Below are 18,016 nucleotides of genomic sequence, written 5' to 3' on the forward strand. Positions count from 1 at the left end.
AGGGCCACCTACACACCCCAGGGAAGACTCAACAGAGGTCGAAATACCGCTGGTGTTAGGCCTAGCCTTAGCCCTCGCCCCACCCCTACCCCTCCTACCCGACTTACCTGCACGCCCTCGCGGGCGGGGAGAACCACCGGCAGGAGTCGGCTGTCAGGCACGGCAAATGTCACACGGCTGCACCAGAGAGCAAGACCGACAGCTAGGACAGTAAGGGTGGGGGTCGGAAGCCTCAAATAAATGACCCCAAGGACAGCGCCTTTGAGAAGGAGGAGTCTCCATCTCAAAGTAAACAAACCGTCAAACGCGAATACGTGGCCGGAACCTGGTCGCAAAACGGCGCAAAATAAAGCAAAACGCTAAATTAAAACAAAATAAAGTAATATAGTATTAAAGGATACAATATATATCGGTACAAACAACGCCAGTAGCAGTTGGAACCCCGTAGAAGAAACCAAAACACGTCCGTAAACACGGAAGGCTGAAGGAATTGTGAAGTGGGAAGCATGGCTTCGTGTCTGATCACGTACGTAAATACTGCCGTCTGATTGGTGGGTTTTCCAACGGTTCCCCATGGGGGGGGGGGGGGGGGGGGGATTCTTTAATTACGTCTGTAAAGAGCCGAGTAAGGTTGGAATATGCATTATAATGACTGTGGTAACGAATTTTGAAATAGAAATCGTAAATAGAAAGTAGAATCTTTGACACTCTCCTGTAGGTTACATAAAGTCTTCTGTTACTCTTCTCCAAATAATAATCCATACTTTAAATAATTGCTGAAAACAAAATGTTTATCTCCGGTGCATTCTACGAGTGTTGTGGTGGTGAAATTCGTGCACTGGGTTTGAGCGTTTTAGCAACTCGAATTGAGGTGTGAGGAGGTTTACGCGTGTGAAACACATATGATTCGAGAAAGCACATGTGAAGCACTGTCGCTGTCTGTAGAAGGAAGAAATATATATATATACTTATAACCGTATGAGTGATGAAGTATAACCTTGATTTTGATGTTTCAAACGGGAACGTAATATGACATATCGTGCTTACGTTGATAACGGTAATGGCTCTGAGACGAGACAATATGTGAACAGTGTATGCTTATCAAAGATTTCTGTAACATAGCATGCTTTTTCTGGTGTATTTATTTATGAAAATTTAACAATTTAAGAACATGACACAACAGCCGCTGCTGTTTGACAAGAATTCGCGCCGTGTCAACATATTATCCAGTCCAGTGTAAGGGAAATAACTCTTACGTTGGTAAAGTCGCATTGAGAAATATAATTCAAATATATTCCAAGAACATTAGTGAGATTTTTTATATTCAATGACGTTAAATAAAGTCACAATATATATTAATAATAAATGATAATATTAATGAATAAAAAATAAATAACAATAAAAGGAGTACGTCACTTTTCTCCATGCATGTTTTCCCACTACTGTTTATTATCCTTCATTTCACAAGCACAAAATGCACCTATTCTTTATCATCCATCACCGATTGCCATTGTGCACGTAAATGCTCATGTCACATCATCGAAGGATGCTGATTATTGAAAATTACAACAATGCGTCACACTTAAAGAGGGTGAAAAAAGAGGAGAGGGAGATTGTTTTAAGGCATCATTTGAGAGGTGATAGATTTTGGAAATTCCAAAGGCAACATCATCACATGACCTGATTTTCAATTAGCAGTATACAAAACACATATCTGAGGTATTATAGTAAATATTGATGCTCAACGTGTTACTGAAGCAATTAAATTTAAAGTGGTGAGCGGCTTTAATGTCACACTGACATAATTCTAGTTTCAAGATTGTTGTGGTATATTTCTATAAGCTGGTGTACGGTAGAATGACCTGGTTGAAAACCTGACTGATACTTATATATAAGAGAATTCTCTAAAAAGTAGTTATGTAAATATTTAGCAACCAATCTTTCAAAAACCTTACCAATAGTACTTAGCAATGCAATAGGTCTATAATTTGAAGGATCTTGTTTATCTTCTTTTTTTTTTAAATGGCATCACTAGAGCTAGCTTCCATTGTCTGGGGAAAGACCCAGTCTCCAAAGAAGAACGAAAGATTAAAGATAGCCGCTAAGCAACTGTATAAGCGGTGTTTTTTTAACATATTATGACTAATTGTATCATTTCCTACAGCTTTATCAAATTTTCAAGTTTTGAGTATGTCAATAATGTCATTAAATTTTAAAGGGTATGTCTGAGATAGTCGAGTCTGTTCTGGATTCTATAACAGGTACGTCTGTGTCAGTATCGTCGATAGTAGAAATAGAAACAAAGTAGTCATTAAGTATGTTAGTCTTTATGTCGTCATCCATGTCTATGTTTCCAGTCGCACTCCGTAATGGCGGTATACTACCAGACGTTTGAGATGATTTTATTATTTTTATGGTTCGAGACCGATAAGTTTAACTAGAATTGTATTAGGCTAGGTCGGCAGTGTTTTGTTATCTGGCTATTGACTAGGCTGTAAGTAATGAACATATTATGTATTAACGCCCCTGGGCCTCTTGTTTCTTTTGTTATATCCGACATCGTCGAGCTACAGTACGGTATGGACACAATATAAACGAACCAGTTTGGTCAGTCGGGTCTTCGGCCTTTTGAAGTGGTACATTGTATATGCAATATTAACTACAGCGTTAACGGATACATAACCTTCGGATTGACACGGACAAACAAAAAGGTAACAATGTCGGCTGAAGAGTGAAGCAAAGTCGGGGAAAACACTTTAATATTATGAATAAGCTTTCCGGTAAGTTCGTCCAATTCTAACTCGGGGATCTTTAGACATCAGTCCATCCGCCCTGTATACATATAATCGATAATTTCAATGCTGTGTGTCGAGTAATATAAGCACTGGTTAAACAGAATATGAGATGGAACTCATAAGAGATGATAAGGCACTAAATTTCGTGATTGCAATTCGCCTTTTATCTTCAGTTTTTTGAAACCATCCTCGACCCCACCGAAAGTCGTTCGTAATTGCAAAATGTCCCGTCCGTCATCTAAACCAGTTTCAGTTCAAATCAGGTATGTACTGTTAATTAGGATAACTACTGAGGAAATGTATTTCCAAACATGTGCAATTATTGATTTCCGTTCAGATGATCGATTGACGTCTAATCATAAAAAATCCATGGGAAAATAAAACCTTTTGTTGCTCATGCTTAATTGAAATTCTAATCATATTTAGGGAAATTAGGGCACCGAAATCATTTACCGATAATATTGTGAATACATGAGATTTCTTTCAGCTTCGGTCCCGTTGCGGTGTTTTTTTATTATATATTTGAGAAGTAGAATATTGAATACAATTTTAAACGCTCAAGTTCCATTTCTTGAAGGTCATAAACCAAATTTAGGTCTGCGGTAACCACACAATTGTCATTGAAGTCATTGTGGTGTTGTAGTAAGGCATACAAATCGGTAATGTTGGAAGTCTATAGCTACCGTAATCACTCTCCGCTCCACTATTGTGAGCGGCAGAGACTATCTTGCTTGGTTGATATCTGAGAAAACAGTCGTTCATCCTAAATCTACTGACAAATTCAATTGATCATAAACAAACAGTATCCCCTTTAAGTTCGGACACACTATTTATCTATGTTTATTAACCTTGAAATGTTGTTTACCGGTCAGGGTATAATTGCCCTATAGATAATTGACCAGTCCATGCGTGCCCAGTCGTTAAAGAGTCGGTGTGTACTCATAGGTAATTTCTCAATCTTTTCACAAGCCTTTACGATTAAACAATATTTGTTATATGGTATATGAATATAAGTATTTTGGAGATGGTTCAGAGATTTATTAAAGATACTAGATGCTTTTACTAGATTACACTTACTTGTTTATCTATTTTCACATGACTTTGCTGTGTGGAATGATACCATAATTGTACTATGTGCTGTCCACCAGCATCATTGTAATTGCCATCTTTTGTACAATCTAGTTTTTGTAACAACAATTTTCAAAAAAATATTTTTTTGTTTGTTTGTTTGTTTATGTTTAACGGCCCATCGACGGCTGTGGTCATTTAGGGCCATGGTGATTTTTTTTTTTTTTTTTTTTTTTTAACAAACATGTGAATAGCGAAGATAAAATCAGATAAAATGGTTCATTTTAAAAGCATTCGCATTGTATGTGTAGATAATAAAAAAAAATAAAAAAGGGGTTAAAATAATAAAAGAGATAACGAATAGATGATATGGAATATGCGATATATATATAACGTCAAAAATGATAAGGTGGGTTAAAAGACGTCAGAGTCTATAAAATAGACCGATGTCTTTCAAATAGTTAAATAATGCCTTCGAATCCACGGAACTGAAAAGTGTTTTCATATCCGGGACTCGGGAGTAGTTATCAAATCGGAACATTCTATTAAAAAATGTTCCAATGTAAATGGAGTGTCACATGCGTGGCATGAAGATATATCTTCTCGTTTTAAAAGGTACGAATTGAGTAGGATATGTGTGCCCAGTGCGGAGCCGAGCGAGGACAACTTCCTCTCTACGATCTTTCCGACTGGGAATAGATGTTTTAAGTTTCGGTTGTATCTTAAAAAGTTTGTTGTTGGTCTCCAGAGACCAGCGTTTCTGCCATTCATTTTGAATGGCTGTACGAATAGTAGGTTTAAAATCTGTGTATGGTAGTTTGATATTTGTTTGTTCGAGATTCAATGCATTTTTTGCTTCCCTGTCAGCAAATTCGTTGCCTTTTATTCCGACATGGCTCGGAATCCATAGTAAAGTTATTTTAGACTTTTTTAATATACGAGATATTCGAAGAGCAAGGTTTTGTACGAGTGTGTTTTTAGAATCTCGTAACTGTAAACTCTGTAGGACAGATAGAGAGTCAGAACAAATAATTGCCTTTTTAATGTGGTGTTCATCGATATGGTCGAGGGCCAAACCAATGGCGCATGTTTCAGCAGAAAAGATGGAGGCGCCGTCTGGTAGTCGGACTGAAGTGCAAGTATTGGCAGTACAGCAAAGATTAAAAATGACAAGCAAATATCAATATTCATAATATCATTACTTCATTTCAATATGATGTGTGTAAACTGTTTATTACTGTAAGGAGAGGACGCCCATAGGCTTTGCCTGTTGCCCAATACCTTTGTATCTAAGATCTGAACAAACAAAAAATCTGAAATGAAAACAATATTTGTTTCTTAGTCATCAAGTAGAAAATGCAAACATATTCTTACAAAACAACCTCGGTCACTGAGAAAATCTCTTCTGTCGATATACCATCGCTACATTGGTCTTATACGAACGAACCGGACATTCGTCGACTGTTCCTCGTGAGTAATTGTCTAATTAGTAGAACGAAACTGAATAGTTGATATATTATATTGTTGTGTCTGAATAGGACATACAGCTTACATATATATATAATATTGAGACTATGGATAGTATATGTATTACATACCTTGTGAATAATTTATTATGAAAATAAATCCAGATTTCAGGCCATGAAAGGTAAGGTAATTGCACATCTAACACTGTGATAATTCAAGATTATCCACTGATCAAATCGTTGGATTGGAACATATCGCTATTTGATGCTAATTTGAAACATTTTTTTTTTATATCGTAGCCGTTTTATGCGCTTGTTGTTTGATTCACGATTTCGGAAAGAAAATCAAAGGCTGATTGATATGAATTAATGATAAGTCACGTTCGGCAGAAACTATAACATGCATACTGATGTAGGTAAGTTATGCAAGTAATAAAACACATATGTATTTATCTGTCTCTGATTTAGGTCTAAAGACATGATTATTAAAATATGAGCAATCGGTACTCTTCCTTAAGAATGTCTTGGGCTATGCATATTGTATACGAATGTACTTTAAAAACATTTTAAAGTGCTAAAGCAATACATGTCCCCTATCGCCCCCCGCTAGCTATCATATTGTAATGATTTATGAAATTTGTGCCCTTTGGTGTTAATTCGACAAAATGAAAAAGCATACAATTAGCTTGTAACTGATTATAATGTAATAATAATACAAGAAATTGTAATGTTAGTATTATGACTGAGGAATTATATAAAATAAAATGATTGTTATATTTTGTTGCTTTTGTGGTATTAAAGAGACGTGAATAGCATCACCAATGTGTAATAACGTGTTACTTATCCAGTCTAATTCAGTTCATTATTGCCCTTTTAACAGCGTTACGGCACCTTAAACTTGGAAGTTTATTTTTTCTGTAAGCATCCTAATGTTTCTGAACCATAATGTTAACATGCTATTTCAAATATTTTCAATAAGTGAAATGATTAATATTTCTAGGAAATGATATATATTTTCATTAAGTGTAACCAGTATTCACATGGCCATTCGCGATCGTTAACACAGACATGGCCTTAGGGAATCTGGTTATTTATCCATGTTCACTGGTCATGCATGATCAAATAAACCTATCAAAAAGTTCAAGTTAATGTCACAATTCCAGACTTTTACATATACATCCCATACTATTTTATAGACCTAATTACCTAATGTAAATTAGATCAATGACATATAAGCTATGCAGCTTGAGTTGTAGCAACTCTGCGTATCAATCACAATAAAACAACTATACTTTGCAACACAACCTGTAAGGACATGTTTTCCTTCATTTCCAATTTCCCGTATACTGGTATGTGTCCTGCTATTTCACATTTCCCCTGTACGCGTGCTACCTTTTCACATTTCTCCTGTATTCTGATTTATTTCCATGGTAATTACATGATGATCTGTTAATCAGATATTATGGTCCTTTGTAATTGTATGAAGTTTGATCCAAATCCCGAAAGGAATGAAGCCGCTAGAGCGTTGACAACGATTTTCTAAACATAGTAACGGTGACTTTGACATTGACCCGACAACCCTGAAACTCAAACTTGTTCGAGATAGTATGGTCCTTTGTATTTGTGGGTATTTTGACCAAAATCCCTCAAGGAATGAAGCCGCTAGAGCGCTGACAAACATTGGTGTTACGTACGTACGTACACAGACGGACGGTGAGGAAAAAAATAGTTCCCCCCGGTTTCACCGGTAGGGGACTTATAATACCTGGTGTCGAGGTTAACTGAAGTGCTATGTATACTACAAAAAGATGTTGGTGGTAATGCCAGATATATTCCAAATTAATTTTGGTAGTGAAGATTTTGGAATTTTAACACTCACATGTTTCTTTGCTACAGAACGTTAGCCGCAACCACGACTTAAAATGATTACTCATTCAAAGGAACAAACAGCGACATCCGAAGAGTCACTGAGTCCGAACGTACGGGTGTCGGACGAGCAGTATGGGTGTCGGACGTGCAGACCAAAGTAAGTAACGCAGTGTGAATTCTCGCGGGTTTAAACATGGCACCTATATCGATTCCTTAATTTTTACCATAACAAATACATATATCTGAATAATTACTGCTGATATGAACCGGTATCCAAATATCCTCCCTCCTATTGGGAAAGTATATCTCCTTATGTAACACCAAATACAGTAGCTAACGAAATGGTTTAAAAATAAAATCATAGGAATGTATAATGAAATAAAAAATTCTCTTTATTTTCTTCCAAATGTATGATATACACAAACCATACATTTTTATTATGGACATTTTAAAGAGAAAATATATACACATGCATATAACGAACATATTATTGAAATCACAAACAAAGGCAATTCATTTATCTTGGATTATCGGGTGAGATTTGAGCATTACTTTATCAATCCTGCCATATATATATTCTATCCGAAGGAAGTGTATTTGCAATCATTAAAACCATTAAAAATAATTTTGCAGCATGTTAAATACAAAAAAAAAAAAAGTGAGGTGGCACTATATAAGATTCCGTTGGAAGCACGGTTCCACTATAAACAGAACACATTACATCTCCAGCACACACGCAGGCATACACACATAGCGATATATTAGCCAGGTAACATAGAACTAGTAGTTAGCGCCTGATAAGGCAGCTCCTGAAAATTCCTCAATATCATATTGACTAATGTAAATGCTAATTGTATTAATTGGATATCTATGAACTGTAAAGCGCTTTAGTAGAGTGGTTTATGAACAGCTAGTTAGGGCGCTATATCAAATGTTGTATTATTATCATCTTTTATTATCATGAAAAATGTGATTTTATATTAAAGTACTTTTAAGTCATTTTATAAGAGGGATTTTGTAAAAGAAGCTTTTACAATGACAAAGGTGTTTACTAAGGAGGTCCTATTTGACATTCATTAGCCTATGAATTCACATGTCTGCTTTTTGGTCACATATATTAATATCCTCTTTTACATGTATACAGAAAAATATAAGCGGTTACCGAGACTTACCGATAATATCACAGATTTAGACTAATCTTTCATATGAGCTCGTTCGTACTCCTGTTAAACCTGCTATGTATTCTTTAACAGGTTCTTGCAGGTGTTTAACGGCATCAGATGGCACGTGTTTTGGCAGTGCGTGTTTAATTTCTTCGAGGGATTCATTGTGAATGGTGTTATCAACGTCATCATTCCGTCACTGGAAAAGCGATACGAGATGTCTAGCTCTCGCTCCTCCATCATCGCTAGCTCTAACGACGTTGGTGCATTAATTGTGCTCATCTTCATTAGCTATTATGGAGGCCAGAGGAACAAGCCGCGTATCATGGCAGCAGGAGTGTTCCTCATGTCAGTCGGGAGTCTCATATTCTCCCTTCCACAGTTCCTGGGGGACAAGTATATTTACACAGCCTCAGGTAAGGAGAAACCATGCATGTTACAGAGTTATTTATAGTTTAATTGTAGCTTACTCCCACAATACTTTGTTAATGAAGTTATTATACAGTCTGCATATTAAGTATCAACGAAGCTTTCAACTCAAACTTGCTACAGATCACCTCTTTCACGAACCAACTTTTAAAATTCCCTATTACAGTTATGTTCATGTCAACTAAACCTGTATTAAATGGCAATCTGCAATAAGAGACTACTTCATTAACTTCCCGGAGGTGGTCTCCGAATACGAGTTTAAATATAGTTCCTTACTGATTTATTAATAGTACTGTTCAAATAATTCTTAATGGATATTGATACAGATAATAAAATATATCATAAAAGAAGCTACCTTTTTGTCCTTGCCCTTATTTGACCTGTTTTTGTTGTATCGATTTTGCCCGTGGAATGATGCGCTATCACAAGGAGGCAAGCACACCAACATACCCTGAACCCTGCATACACACACGCAAGCACGCATATACTACACACATGGAGGCACGTCCTTAAATGACCTTAGCTGTTAGTAGGACGTCAAACAAAACTAAACCAAACCAAACCAAGCCATTGGTTCGCTTGTATATTTTATCGTTAATACGATAGCTAGTGAACCTCTAAGCAAAGGATATCAATAGTTCACTCGTTGGTTGACTCAAATCCTCCCAAATACTATATTTGAAACAAAGTCCTGAAAAGAGCTGTACGCGAATACAAATGATTTGCATGTATTGTATATGTATTACTATTTTATGTTTATAAATATGTTCATGTGATGTTTACTCGTTTTACAAGACATGGTAAAGAAACACTAGATAGATTTTCATTCACAGTTATCATAGATTGTATGGCATTGAAATACTAGTATCAAATTCGATAATTATTTCAGTTGTAGTGTCAAATAAATTTGAAAAAAAAAGGAATGAAAACACCTTTATCATTTCCTAAGTGAAATACCTAGATGTTGTGTTTGAATATTGCAGGTGGAACCAATGGAACGCAAAACTTTTGTATAAAAGAAAGCAGTGAAAAATCTAGTAATGCATGTCAAGAGGGAATATCGGACAACTTTGCATATAATGGATACTATGCATGCTTTTTAATTGGCCAAGCGCTTCTAGGAATCGGAGCCGTCCCAATGTATACTATTGGTCTAACGTATATCGACGACAACTGTAAACCAAAACTGACGTCATTTTACTTAGGTATTTATCACCGTTCTCAGTGTGTCTTACGGTTTACGTGTATCTCTTTCGATTCTATGTTTCAATTTAAACTGTCCAATCACAGCAATTTGATTTTTGAAGAACACATTTACGCAATGAGGATACACAAGGATTACAATATTAATGAATTTCATGCGGCATTTCCTTGTAGGGTGTACAATGTGTTCAGCAGCCGTTGGTGTAGCCGTCGGGTACATGGTTGGAGGTCAGACACTGTCGTACTTCGTAGATGCAGATAAAGTGGATCCTTCCATGTAAGACACATAAACCGATTTATACAATGGATTTTTTTTTATACATTTTTAATAAATTTAGGTCTTCTTCCAAACATTTACTTTTACCAAAATTTCATACTAGTGTACAGGAAATAATTGAGGAATACGTTTCAAACATTAAGTTATTTAGAGTGCTGCGATTGAACATATGTGAAACGTGAAGCGTTTTCGTTGAAATTGGATAATCCTATATGGTGCATATCCGTTCTTATGATAACGGAGCATTGAATTCACTGTTCTGGTTCTTAATCAGCAACGTCCTGTTGGATCGTATTGCTTTTAATTTTGGATGGACTATCAAGTGTATCTTTTTCTAGTAGTTACATACCTACGTGGTCAATGCGCCGACTGAATCTGCCAGTTCTTATATTGAAATTGAAACTTACAGTGCTATGTTTATCCACAGCATTCCCCTCACTCCGGTTGACCCTCAGTGGGTGGGAGCTTGGTGGATCGGGATATTGATAGCCTTCTTCTCCTTCCTGCTTATCGCATTCCCTCTCCTTGGATATCCACAACAACTACCAGGTTTGTTTAGCAAACAGGCCATGTTAAGTAATATCAAAACAACCAATTTTTTTTTAACTTTTTATTCCCAATATCAAAACATGTTATGCTGAAAAGGACTATTCATTCAATTTTTATGCTCTATTTGTGATCCAGTTGACTAATAAATATGTACAAGTAAAGTGGAAAATATGCCGTTGCGTTAACAATTAAGGACTAACCAGGAAATGAGTAGACACCGAAACAAAAGTAAAAAGTTGTGAACTTCCATTAGAAATTTAAAAAATAATAATAATAAAGAAAACCGCTTGTTTCCTGCCCTATAGAAACACATTTTAATAATTATTATATCTTTTTTCTTTGTTTACACTTTATAAAAGTAGAAAATAGAAATGCTATTAAAAACAACCTCTTTCAAGAAACTATATACCAGGTAAATAGTCATTAGAGCTACTTACACGGAATGAGCTATTTGACATGCATTCAAATTTTCGCGGAATTTTTGGCTTCGTTCATTCCAATTGGACATTGCGTTTGTCATGTTCTTTCGGAACATCTCTACTTCCTTCGCATACAATACGATAAAGTCCGTAAGCGTTTCCGAGACCCAGATGAAGCAGACGTGCTTCGTTTTCAAAACAATTTTGTTGTCGGTATAATAAAACAGTTATTTTATGGGTATTTCGGGAAATAGCACTTTTATTGACCCCCGAGACATTAACTATTTCCCGAGGCGAAAGTGCTATTTCCCTCACACCCATACAATAACTGTATATTATGAACGCATAACGCATACACTGTACATTCAAATAGCAATTACAGTGAGTCAACTCTGACATACTCTCCACATATCCAATCATAGGACTCCAAAACACCTGCCAAAAATCACGTTCGGTTTTAGAAGTTATAAAATATTTGAATGATAACTTTTATGTAATGATATAAACTAGTCCTTACATTTTCAATTGAAAATCTCCAGCTACAAACGAACACATCACTAGCCTGCTGAGCAAGTCAATACACAATGGGGGTGACGACGAGACGACCACCAGACCAAACTTCGGCAAATCTTGGAGAGACTTTCCACGATTTTTCTTTTTATTGGTAAGATTCGGAGTGTCAATATTCATTTTTTTTTATAATATTGTTTGGAATACAATAACGAACAAACAAATAAACGTTCAATATAAAAATATAATGAGTTTTTTTTAATGAGATTTTTTTTTTTTTTTTAATCCTATCTAAGAAGTGGCTTGTTTTCTAACATATTCCAGATCAAGAACCCAGCGTTTCTGTGTGTATGCCTTGCTTCCACTACAGAAGCACTCTTCGTAGGCGGATTAGCGACATTTGGATCCAAACTGCTACAGGAAATGTATCATGTTGACCTCACAAGTGCCGGGTTTATAATGGGTAAGATTCCACCATTAGTACTTATAGAACAGCCACAAGAATATCAGCAATATACAAGGAAGCTAATGGGCGTCTATACTATAAGTAAACAGCTTTTTGAAAAATGACAACTCAAGTGAAATGTTCATTTTTGATTTCTCCTGAAATATTGTCATGCGATCATATAGTCTTTTTGTCTAATCGCCAGGATTAATAACCATTCCCGGATCTGGAGGTGGGATGTTTCTTGGTGGATATCTCGTGAAAAAATTCAGTATGGATTTCAAGGGAATCGTTCGCTTCTCTGGTATATGTATGTTTGTTTGCATGCTGTTTGCACCGTCATTCCTCGCCGGCTGCCCTAGTCGACCATTAGCTGGAATTACTGGAAACTACAAATTCGAGAGGTACGAAAATCAATGCATTTATTCTTGTTTCTAGTACCCATTCACAAATCACTAGTAATGAAAAGTAGAATGAAACATTAAGAAACTAAATCAACTGATAATCACAACTGAAATGGAGTTTTCTTGAATTTAAATGTGGAATATGATTTATGTATTCAATGCAAACTTATACACAATGTTTGGTCAGCGAATATCTATATCATAAGATGGAAAATACGATTTTGAATGATGTATGTTTTTGTTATGAATTAACTAATGCAGAATAAACACTTAAGACCACTCAAAGTCCTTTTGAGGTTCCCGTGATATGCATTTAGTATCCGTAGATAAAAATTGTTTAAAAATGTTTAACTTCGCAATTTTAGCGCCAAAACTGGACTGACATCTGACTGTAACCAGGACTGCTACTGTACCACGGCCAGGTACGAGCCGGTCTGTGACGGTAACCACACTGTTTACTTCACGCCCTGTCACGCCGGATGTACGGCCGTCAACGTCAATGGAGACGTCAAGGTGCGTTAACCAATCAGCTCTTATCCCATTACCAACTGTATTGTTTAGTTATATTGATTTCTGTTTTCCTGCGTGATGCACGTGCTGTAAAACGGCGAGCATACAGAAAGGGGCCAATTCTGCTAAGTAAGACCGTTGGCAGTATGGGAACTACTTTTTCAATGTTTCCTTACACTTTGTATATACCAAATATCAATACCACTAGAACTGTTGAATATCGATATAAGATATTGTATCCTTTCGTTATCTTTAATCCTTCAGTCGTCTTAAATGATTCATCATGGTCATTGGAGCTTTTTTTTTGTCTATCAGGAATACTTTAACTGTAGCTGTATAACGGGAGGGCTGAGTGCTCTGTCATCAGAGAAGTTAAGGAGTGACGCGATAGGAGGCTCCTGTATAGATCAGTGCCCTTGGTTCTACGTGTTCTGTGTACTGCTGTTATTTATCATGCTGTTCACGTTCATGACAATACCAGCCATCACGACGTCTACGTTCCGGTGAGTTATTTCAATATCCTTACGGTTACTTCTAATAACCTATGACATGTTTTCCAAATGATGTAAATTTGAAGCCATATAACTAGTCAAAAGGAATTTTACAATATTTTAAGAAATCAAACGTTTTCAAGATTATTATCAAAATATGTTTTTGCTTTTTTGAACGGGATACTGCATTTTCCAGTCTGGAATATTCAAAACGCCTTTCGGCTTGGTTTCTCTTTAAAATTCACCCAAACCATTGTAACTTATAGCATTTATTAATTTATCAACAGAACAAGAATTTGAACTTTAGCATAGAATCTGAGTTTGTCAATGGTTTCATAAATTGCATGATTTGGTTAATAATATATCTGTATCAATTTAAATTTACAGATGCGTTGCGTCACAGCAGCGGTCCCTCGCTCTCGGAGTACAGTTACTGGTCACAAGACTTTTAGGTATAACATTAACCACATTATTAAAATAATCACGATGTAGACGTTATTACGCTTATGATGATCTGCTTATTATGTATATGATAAATATATTTAGGTCCGATGAAATATTTCTTTACTGATCATTCGTTTGTTTGATGACGGTGTGTGCTCGACAGATATTTTTTTTTTGTATCTGAAACAGTAATGTGTTGTTTGTGTTATACTATGCGAGTTATAATTACCAATCATATTTTTGAAATTAAAGAAAACAAAATGATTCAACAGACTTATCAGAACTGTTCATATCAGAGTTGCATCGAAAACATTTTACTTACTATTTTAATGTTTTCTTACTATTTAGTCAATTATAAGCATAAAAATAATGTCATGATAAATGCTATCACAATCTGTGACGCCATTTCAACATTGATGGCTGTTTTATTGGCTGTTTAAACGTTTTACCAATAAAAATTGTTGTCAGGAACAACGCCTGGACCAATCCTGCTGGGAACAATAATAGACAGCGCATGCTCAGTGTGGCAGGAGAGCTGTGGACAAATCGGTTCTTGTTGGACATACCGGAAGTACGAACTGAGCATGCGCCTCATGGTTTGGATGGCAACACTGAAATTTCTTGGCGCTATTTTCACATTGATTGCTTATAAAATGTATGTATCACCGCCAAACGAGGACAATTTTGACGGCATATCGAAAAGGAGTGTTACACCAACCCGTTGCTGAAAATGTTGATGGTTAACTTTCTTCAATAAAACTGTGACAATCTCATCACTTGATGCGTCATGCAGATTCATGTATTGCGCCTGTTGAAAGTTATATTTACTGTGTCATGTATCTCATGTGGAGAAGAGTTTCACACTTCGAAACCAGTAAAATGTATATACTTAGTTATATGATGGTGGAAGATTTTAATATGCTAATTAATGTTTCATTGTCGTCAATGAGGCAGGAGACGATTCACCTTCCGGAATGCTTGGTCCGTATACTTTGTATCAAGGATCTCTATGCACATCATCATAATGTATCCTAGTTTTACCTTATTTTACGGTTTTGTTACATTTGGAAATGTTTTGTTTTTTGAAGGTTATAGAGACACGGAATATCAACATTACAGTAATATGTTTTTTAAATAATGTGTATATTCTTTTAAGGCAAATTAAGGTATGGTCCATGGAAGCAGTTCTAATTTCTGATTTACACTCTACCTATGCTCATATATATATTTTTTCACATATCATGTATTTGTTGTTTAAATGGAGCCTCTGGAAAGATTTTCCTGCTGCTGACTTACTGCACATGTGTATGTTTCAAGATATTTCTTTTTACAATTGTTACCGGGTGATCCTTTAAAGGAGTACATGCTTTCCCCGCTGGTTATCTTGATAGTTATATATATATTTAAGGGGTTTCATGATTTTTTGTTTTGTTGAATCTACTTTGAGTTCGGGTTTTGTCCTATATTAAGTATATAATTTAAAGGAACTAACAACTGTAGTTCATTTTGTTGTAACTGAGTCAAAAAAGCTGAATAGTACGCGAAGGCTTTTTTTGCCATAATTGTATTGGCCTCAGACGTCAATTTTCTAAATAAATGTAAGGCATACGAGCAAATTTGGTAACATACAAAGGTCACGAGCAAATTTAGTCACATACAAAGGTCACGAGCAAATTTAGTCACATACAAAGGTTACGAGCAAATTTAGTAACATACAAAGGTTACGAGCAAATTCAGTAACATACAAAGGTTACGAGCATATTCAGTAACATACCAAAGGTTACGAGCAAATTTTGTAACATACAAAGGTTAAGTTAAATTTGTATCATTTAAAAAAAGTCAAACTGATTTTAAAGAGGTATTGCCCCTATCCAAGATCGCTAACACAATCCAAATTGATGATACGTTAAATACACTTGCAAAAGGGTTTATTACACTGGAAATCCTGTGTAAAGAGCATGAATCGGTTGAGTAGTAATCAATGGCCAATTGTTCGTTGAAAAGCTTTACATTGTTTGTACTTCTGCATGAACATACCAAATATTAAAGCAGTTGCTTCCTTTAACATCAGTGATTATCTAGCTCAAAATCATCTATGGTTCTGTCCAAGACATAGCGTATGATATAATTTAAAGCATACGAGCAAATTTGGTAACATACAAAGGTTACGTGCAAATTAAGTAACCTACAAATGTTACGAGCAAATTTAGTAACATACATAGGTTACTGAGGACTTGTGTTTCGTAAATGTGTATGATACAGTTTGATACAACAGGTGTTCTGTTTTCATTTTGCCTATAATAAAGGTGAAAGGAAGCATACCATACAATATTATTTATTTCTAACGGGTATATATGAATTACGTGTGTAAGTTATACCACCTACGTGTCAACAGAAGTGAAGATTTAACACAGGAGTCAACACAGGTATAAATTATTTGTTCATAAACGCATCATATATGAAGTAACATATTGAATATAAACAAAAGTAGTTATGTTCAAAATGTATCACATATTTTTCTTGCATTTAAAATGTGCGAAAAAGCAGTTGATGATTATTCATAATTTGCTGTTTATATACTCGATAGCGAGATTTTTGGCAACTAAGCTCTAATATCTAACACTGTTATAGCGGTTATGTTGAGAGTATGGAAACAATAAGGGATATACCGTTTGCAATGTTTATTTAAATCATACGAACATACGAAACCAAATGTGTCCGTTTTCAACCCGCACTTGAACTTTTATTTCATTACTTGTTACGAATATTTTCTGAAAATTATTTAGATCGATTCAGTTTACTATACTGTAGAAAACACATTTTGTTAATTAATGCTATCATCACCAAGGAAAAAGAGAATCGATAGATGAAAATGCTCATGAAATACAAATAAATAAAATATCAAAGTTTTTATGTGTATTTGTTTGTTTATTTTTACAACTATGAAGTTTTTATCTTGCTATTACATTTACCGATTATATGACGGGCCAACGTTATATGTATTAAAAAGTGATGATGCGTACCATTTACCACCAAGAGAAATCCAAGGTTAATGTGTGTGTAGCGTTTATCATTTAACGCTTAGTCAGTCGTAGCGGAAGCTTTTGGTAATTTCTGTTGTTTGTAGATTTAAGTAGAAGCCGATTACGAGATTTTATAGAGAGTGATGAACAGATGACCATGTACAAAAATATAGAATGCAGTGAAAAAGTGAAAGGATTTTGTTCATACTTGAAGTTGAATTTGTATCCTTTAAAAAAAAATCAAATTGATTTTAAAGAGGTATATCCCCTATCCAAGATCGCTAACACAATCCAAATTGATGATACGTTAATTACACTTGCAAAAGGGTTTATTACCCCTGAAAGCCTGTGCAAAGAGCATGAATCGGTTGAGTAGTAATCAATTGCCAAGTGTTCGTTAAAAAACTTTTCTTTGTTTGTACTTCTGCATGAACATACCAGATATTAAAACAGTTGCTTCCTTTAACATCAGTAATTATCTAGCTCAAAATCCTCTATGGATCTGTCCAAGACATAGCGTATGATATAATTTAAAGCATACCTCCACTGCTTTGTCAATTACAAAAAAAAAAAAAAAGGAAATTGAACAACTTCCAATACCAGTGTCTCAGAAGGATATCAATGATAATATGGCAGCAAAAAACACACAATTTTGAAAGTAAATAGATAGCCAGCAAAAGTGACATAAGCTGTGAAATAAGGAGAAGAAGGTGGTACTGGATTGGTTACATCTTGAGGGGGGAGGGGGGGGGGGAGGAGTAAATAACTGTACCAGCTTTGTGATGGGTTACTTGAAGGAAAAAGAGCAAGAGGGAGGCCAGAAGCAACCTGGCGAAGAACAGCTGAAAAAAGCACGCAACCGTATAGAATGGAGTAGCTGAAACATTGCAAAAAACACCAGCGCAAGACAGATTGGGTTGGAAAGAAAGCGTGGAGGCCGTATGCGCCTTC

General features: G+C 35.6%; 1 protein-coding gene across 3 annotated transcripts; it reads left to right on the forward strand.

The window, feature by feature from the left end:
• The first annotated feature begins 2,620 nt into the window (after positions 1-2,620).
• On the forward strand, positions 2,621-16,943 carry LOC110447043 (solute carrier organic anion transporter family member 4A1-like). Of its 3 annotated transcripts, none has more exons than XM_021492450.1 (14): positions 2,621-2,711; positions 2,969-3,058; positions 7,226-7,355; positions 8,452-8,777; positions 9,774-9,995; positions 10,168-10,270; positions 10,698-10,819; positions 11,778-11,902; positions 12,073-12,211; positions 12,399-12,597; positions 12,963-13,110; positions 13,423-13,610; positions 13,986-14,050; positions 14,511-16,943. In XM_021492450.1, exons 3-14 carry the CDS (start codon positions 7,252-7,254, stop codon positions 14,768-14,770), a joined length of 2,001 nt encoding a protein of 666 aa, XP_021348125.1. In that variant the 5' UTR covers positions 2,621-2,711; positions 2,969-3,058; positions 7,226-7,251; the 3' UTR covers positions 14,771-16,943. The 3 variants fall into 3 exon arrangements, with proteins under 3 accessions (XP_021348125.1, XP_021348127.1, XP_021348126.1); XM_021492451.1 differs by lacking the exon at positions 2,621-2,711 and adding an exon at positions 2,750-2,780; XM_021492452.1 differs by lacking the exon at positions 2,969-3,058 and having other exon boundaries at positions 2,623-2,711.
• The last annotated feature ends 1,073 nt before the right edge of the window (positions 16,944-18,016 follow it).

Source organism: Mizuhopecten yessoensis, unplaced genomic scaffold (assembly GCF_002113885.1).
Source record: "Mizuhopecten yessoensis strain PY_sf001 unplaced genomic scaffold, ASM211388v2 scaffold3135, whole genome shotgun sequence".
Taxonomy (NCBI): domain Eukaryota; kingdom Metazoa; phylum Mollusca; class Bivalvia; order Pectinida; family Pectinidae; genus Mizuhopecten; species Mizuhopecten yessoensis.

Coding starts and splice junctions, on each gene's coding strand:
- LOC110447043 (XM_021492450.1), top strand. CDS start 7,252: ATGATTACTCATTCAAAGGAACAAACAGCGACATCCGAAGAGTCACTG. Junction 8,778..9,773: donor GTATATTTACACAGCCTCAG/GTAAGGAGAAAC, acceptor TGAATATTGCAG/GTGGAACCAATGGAACGCAA. Junction 14,051..14,510: donor ACTGGTCACAAGACTTTTAG/GTATAACATTAA, acceptor AATTGTTGTCAG/GAACAACGCCTGGACCAATC.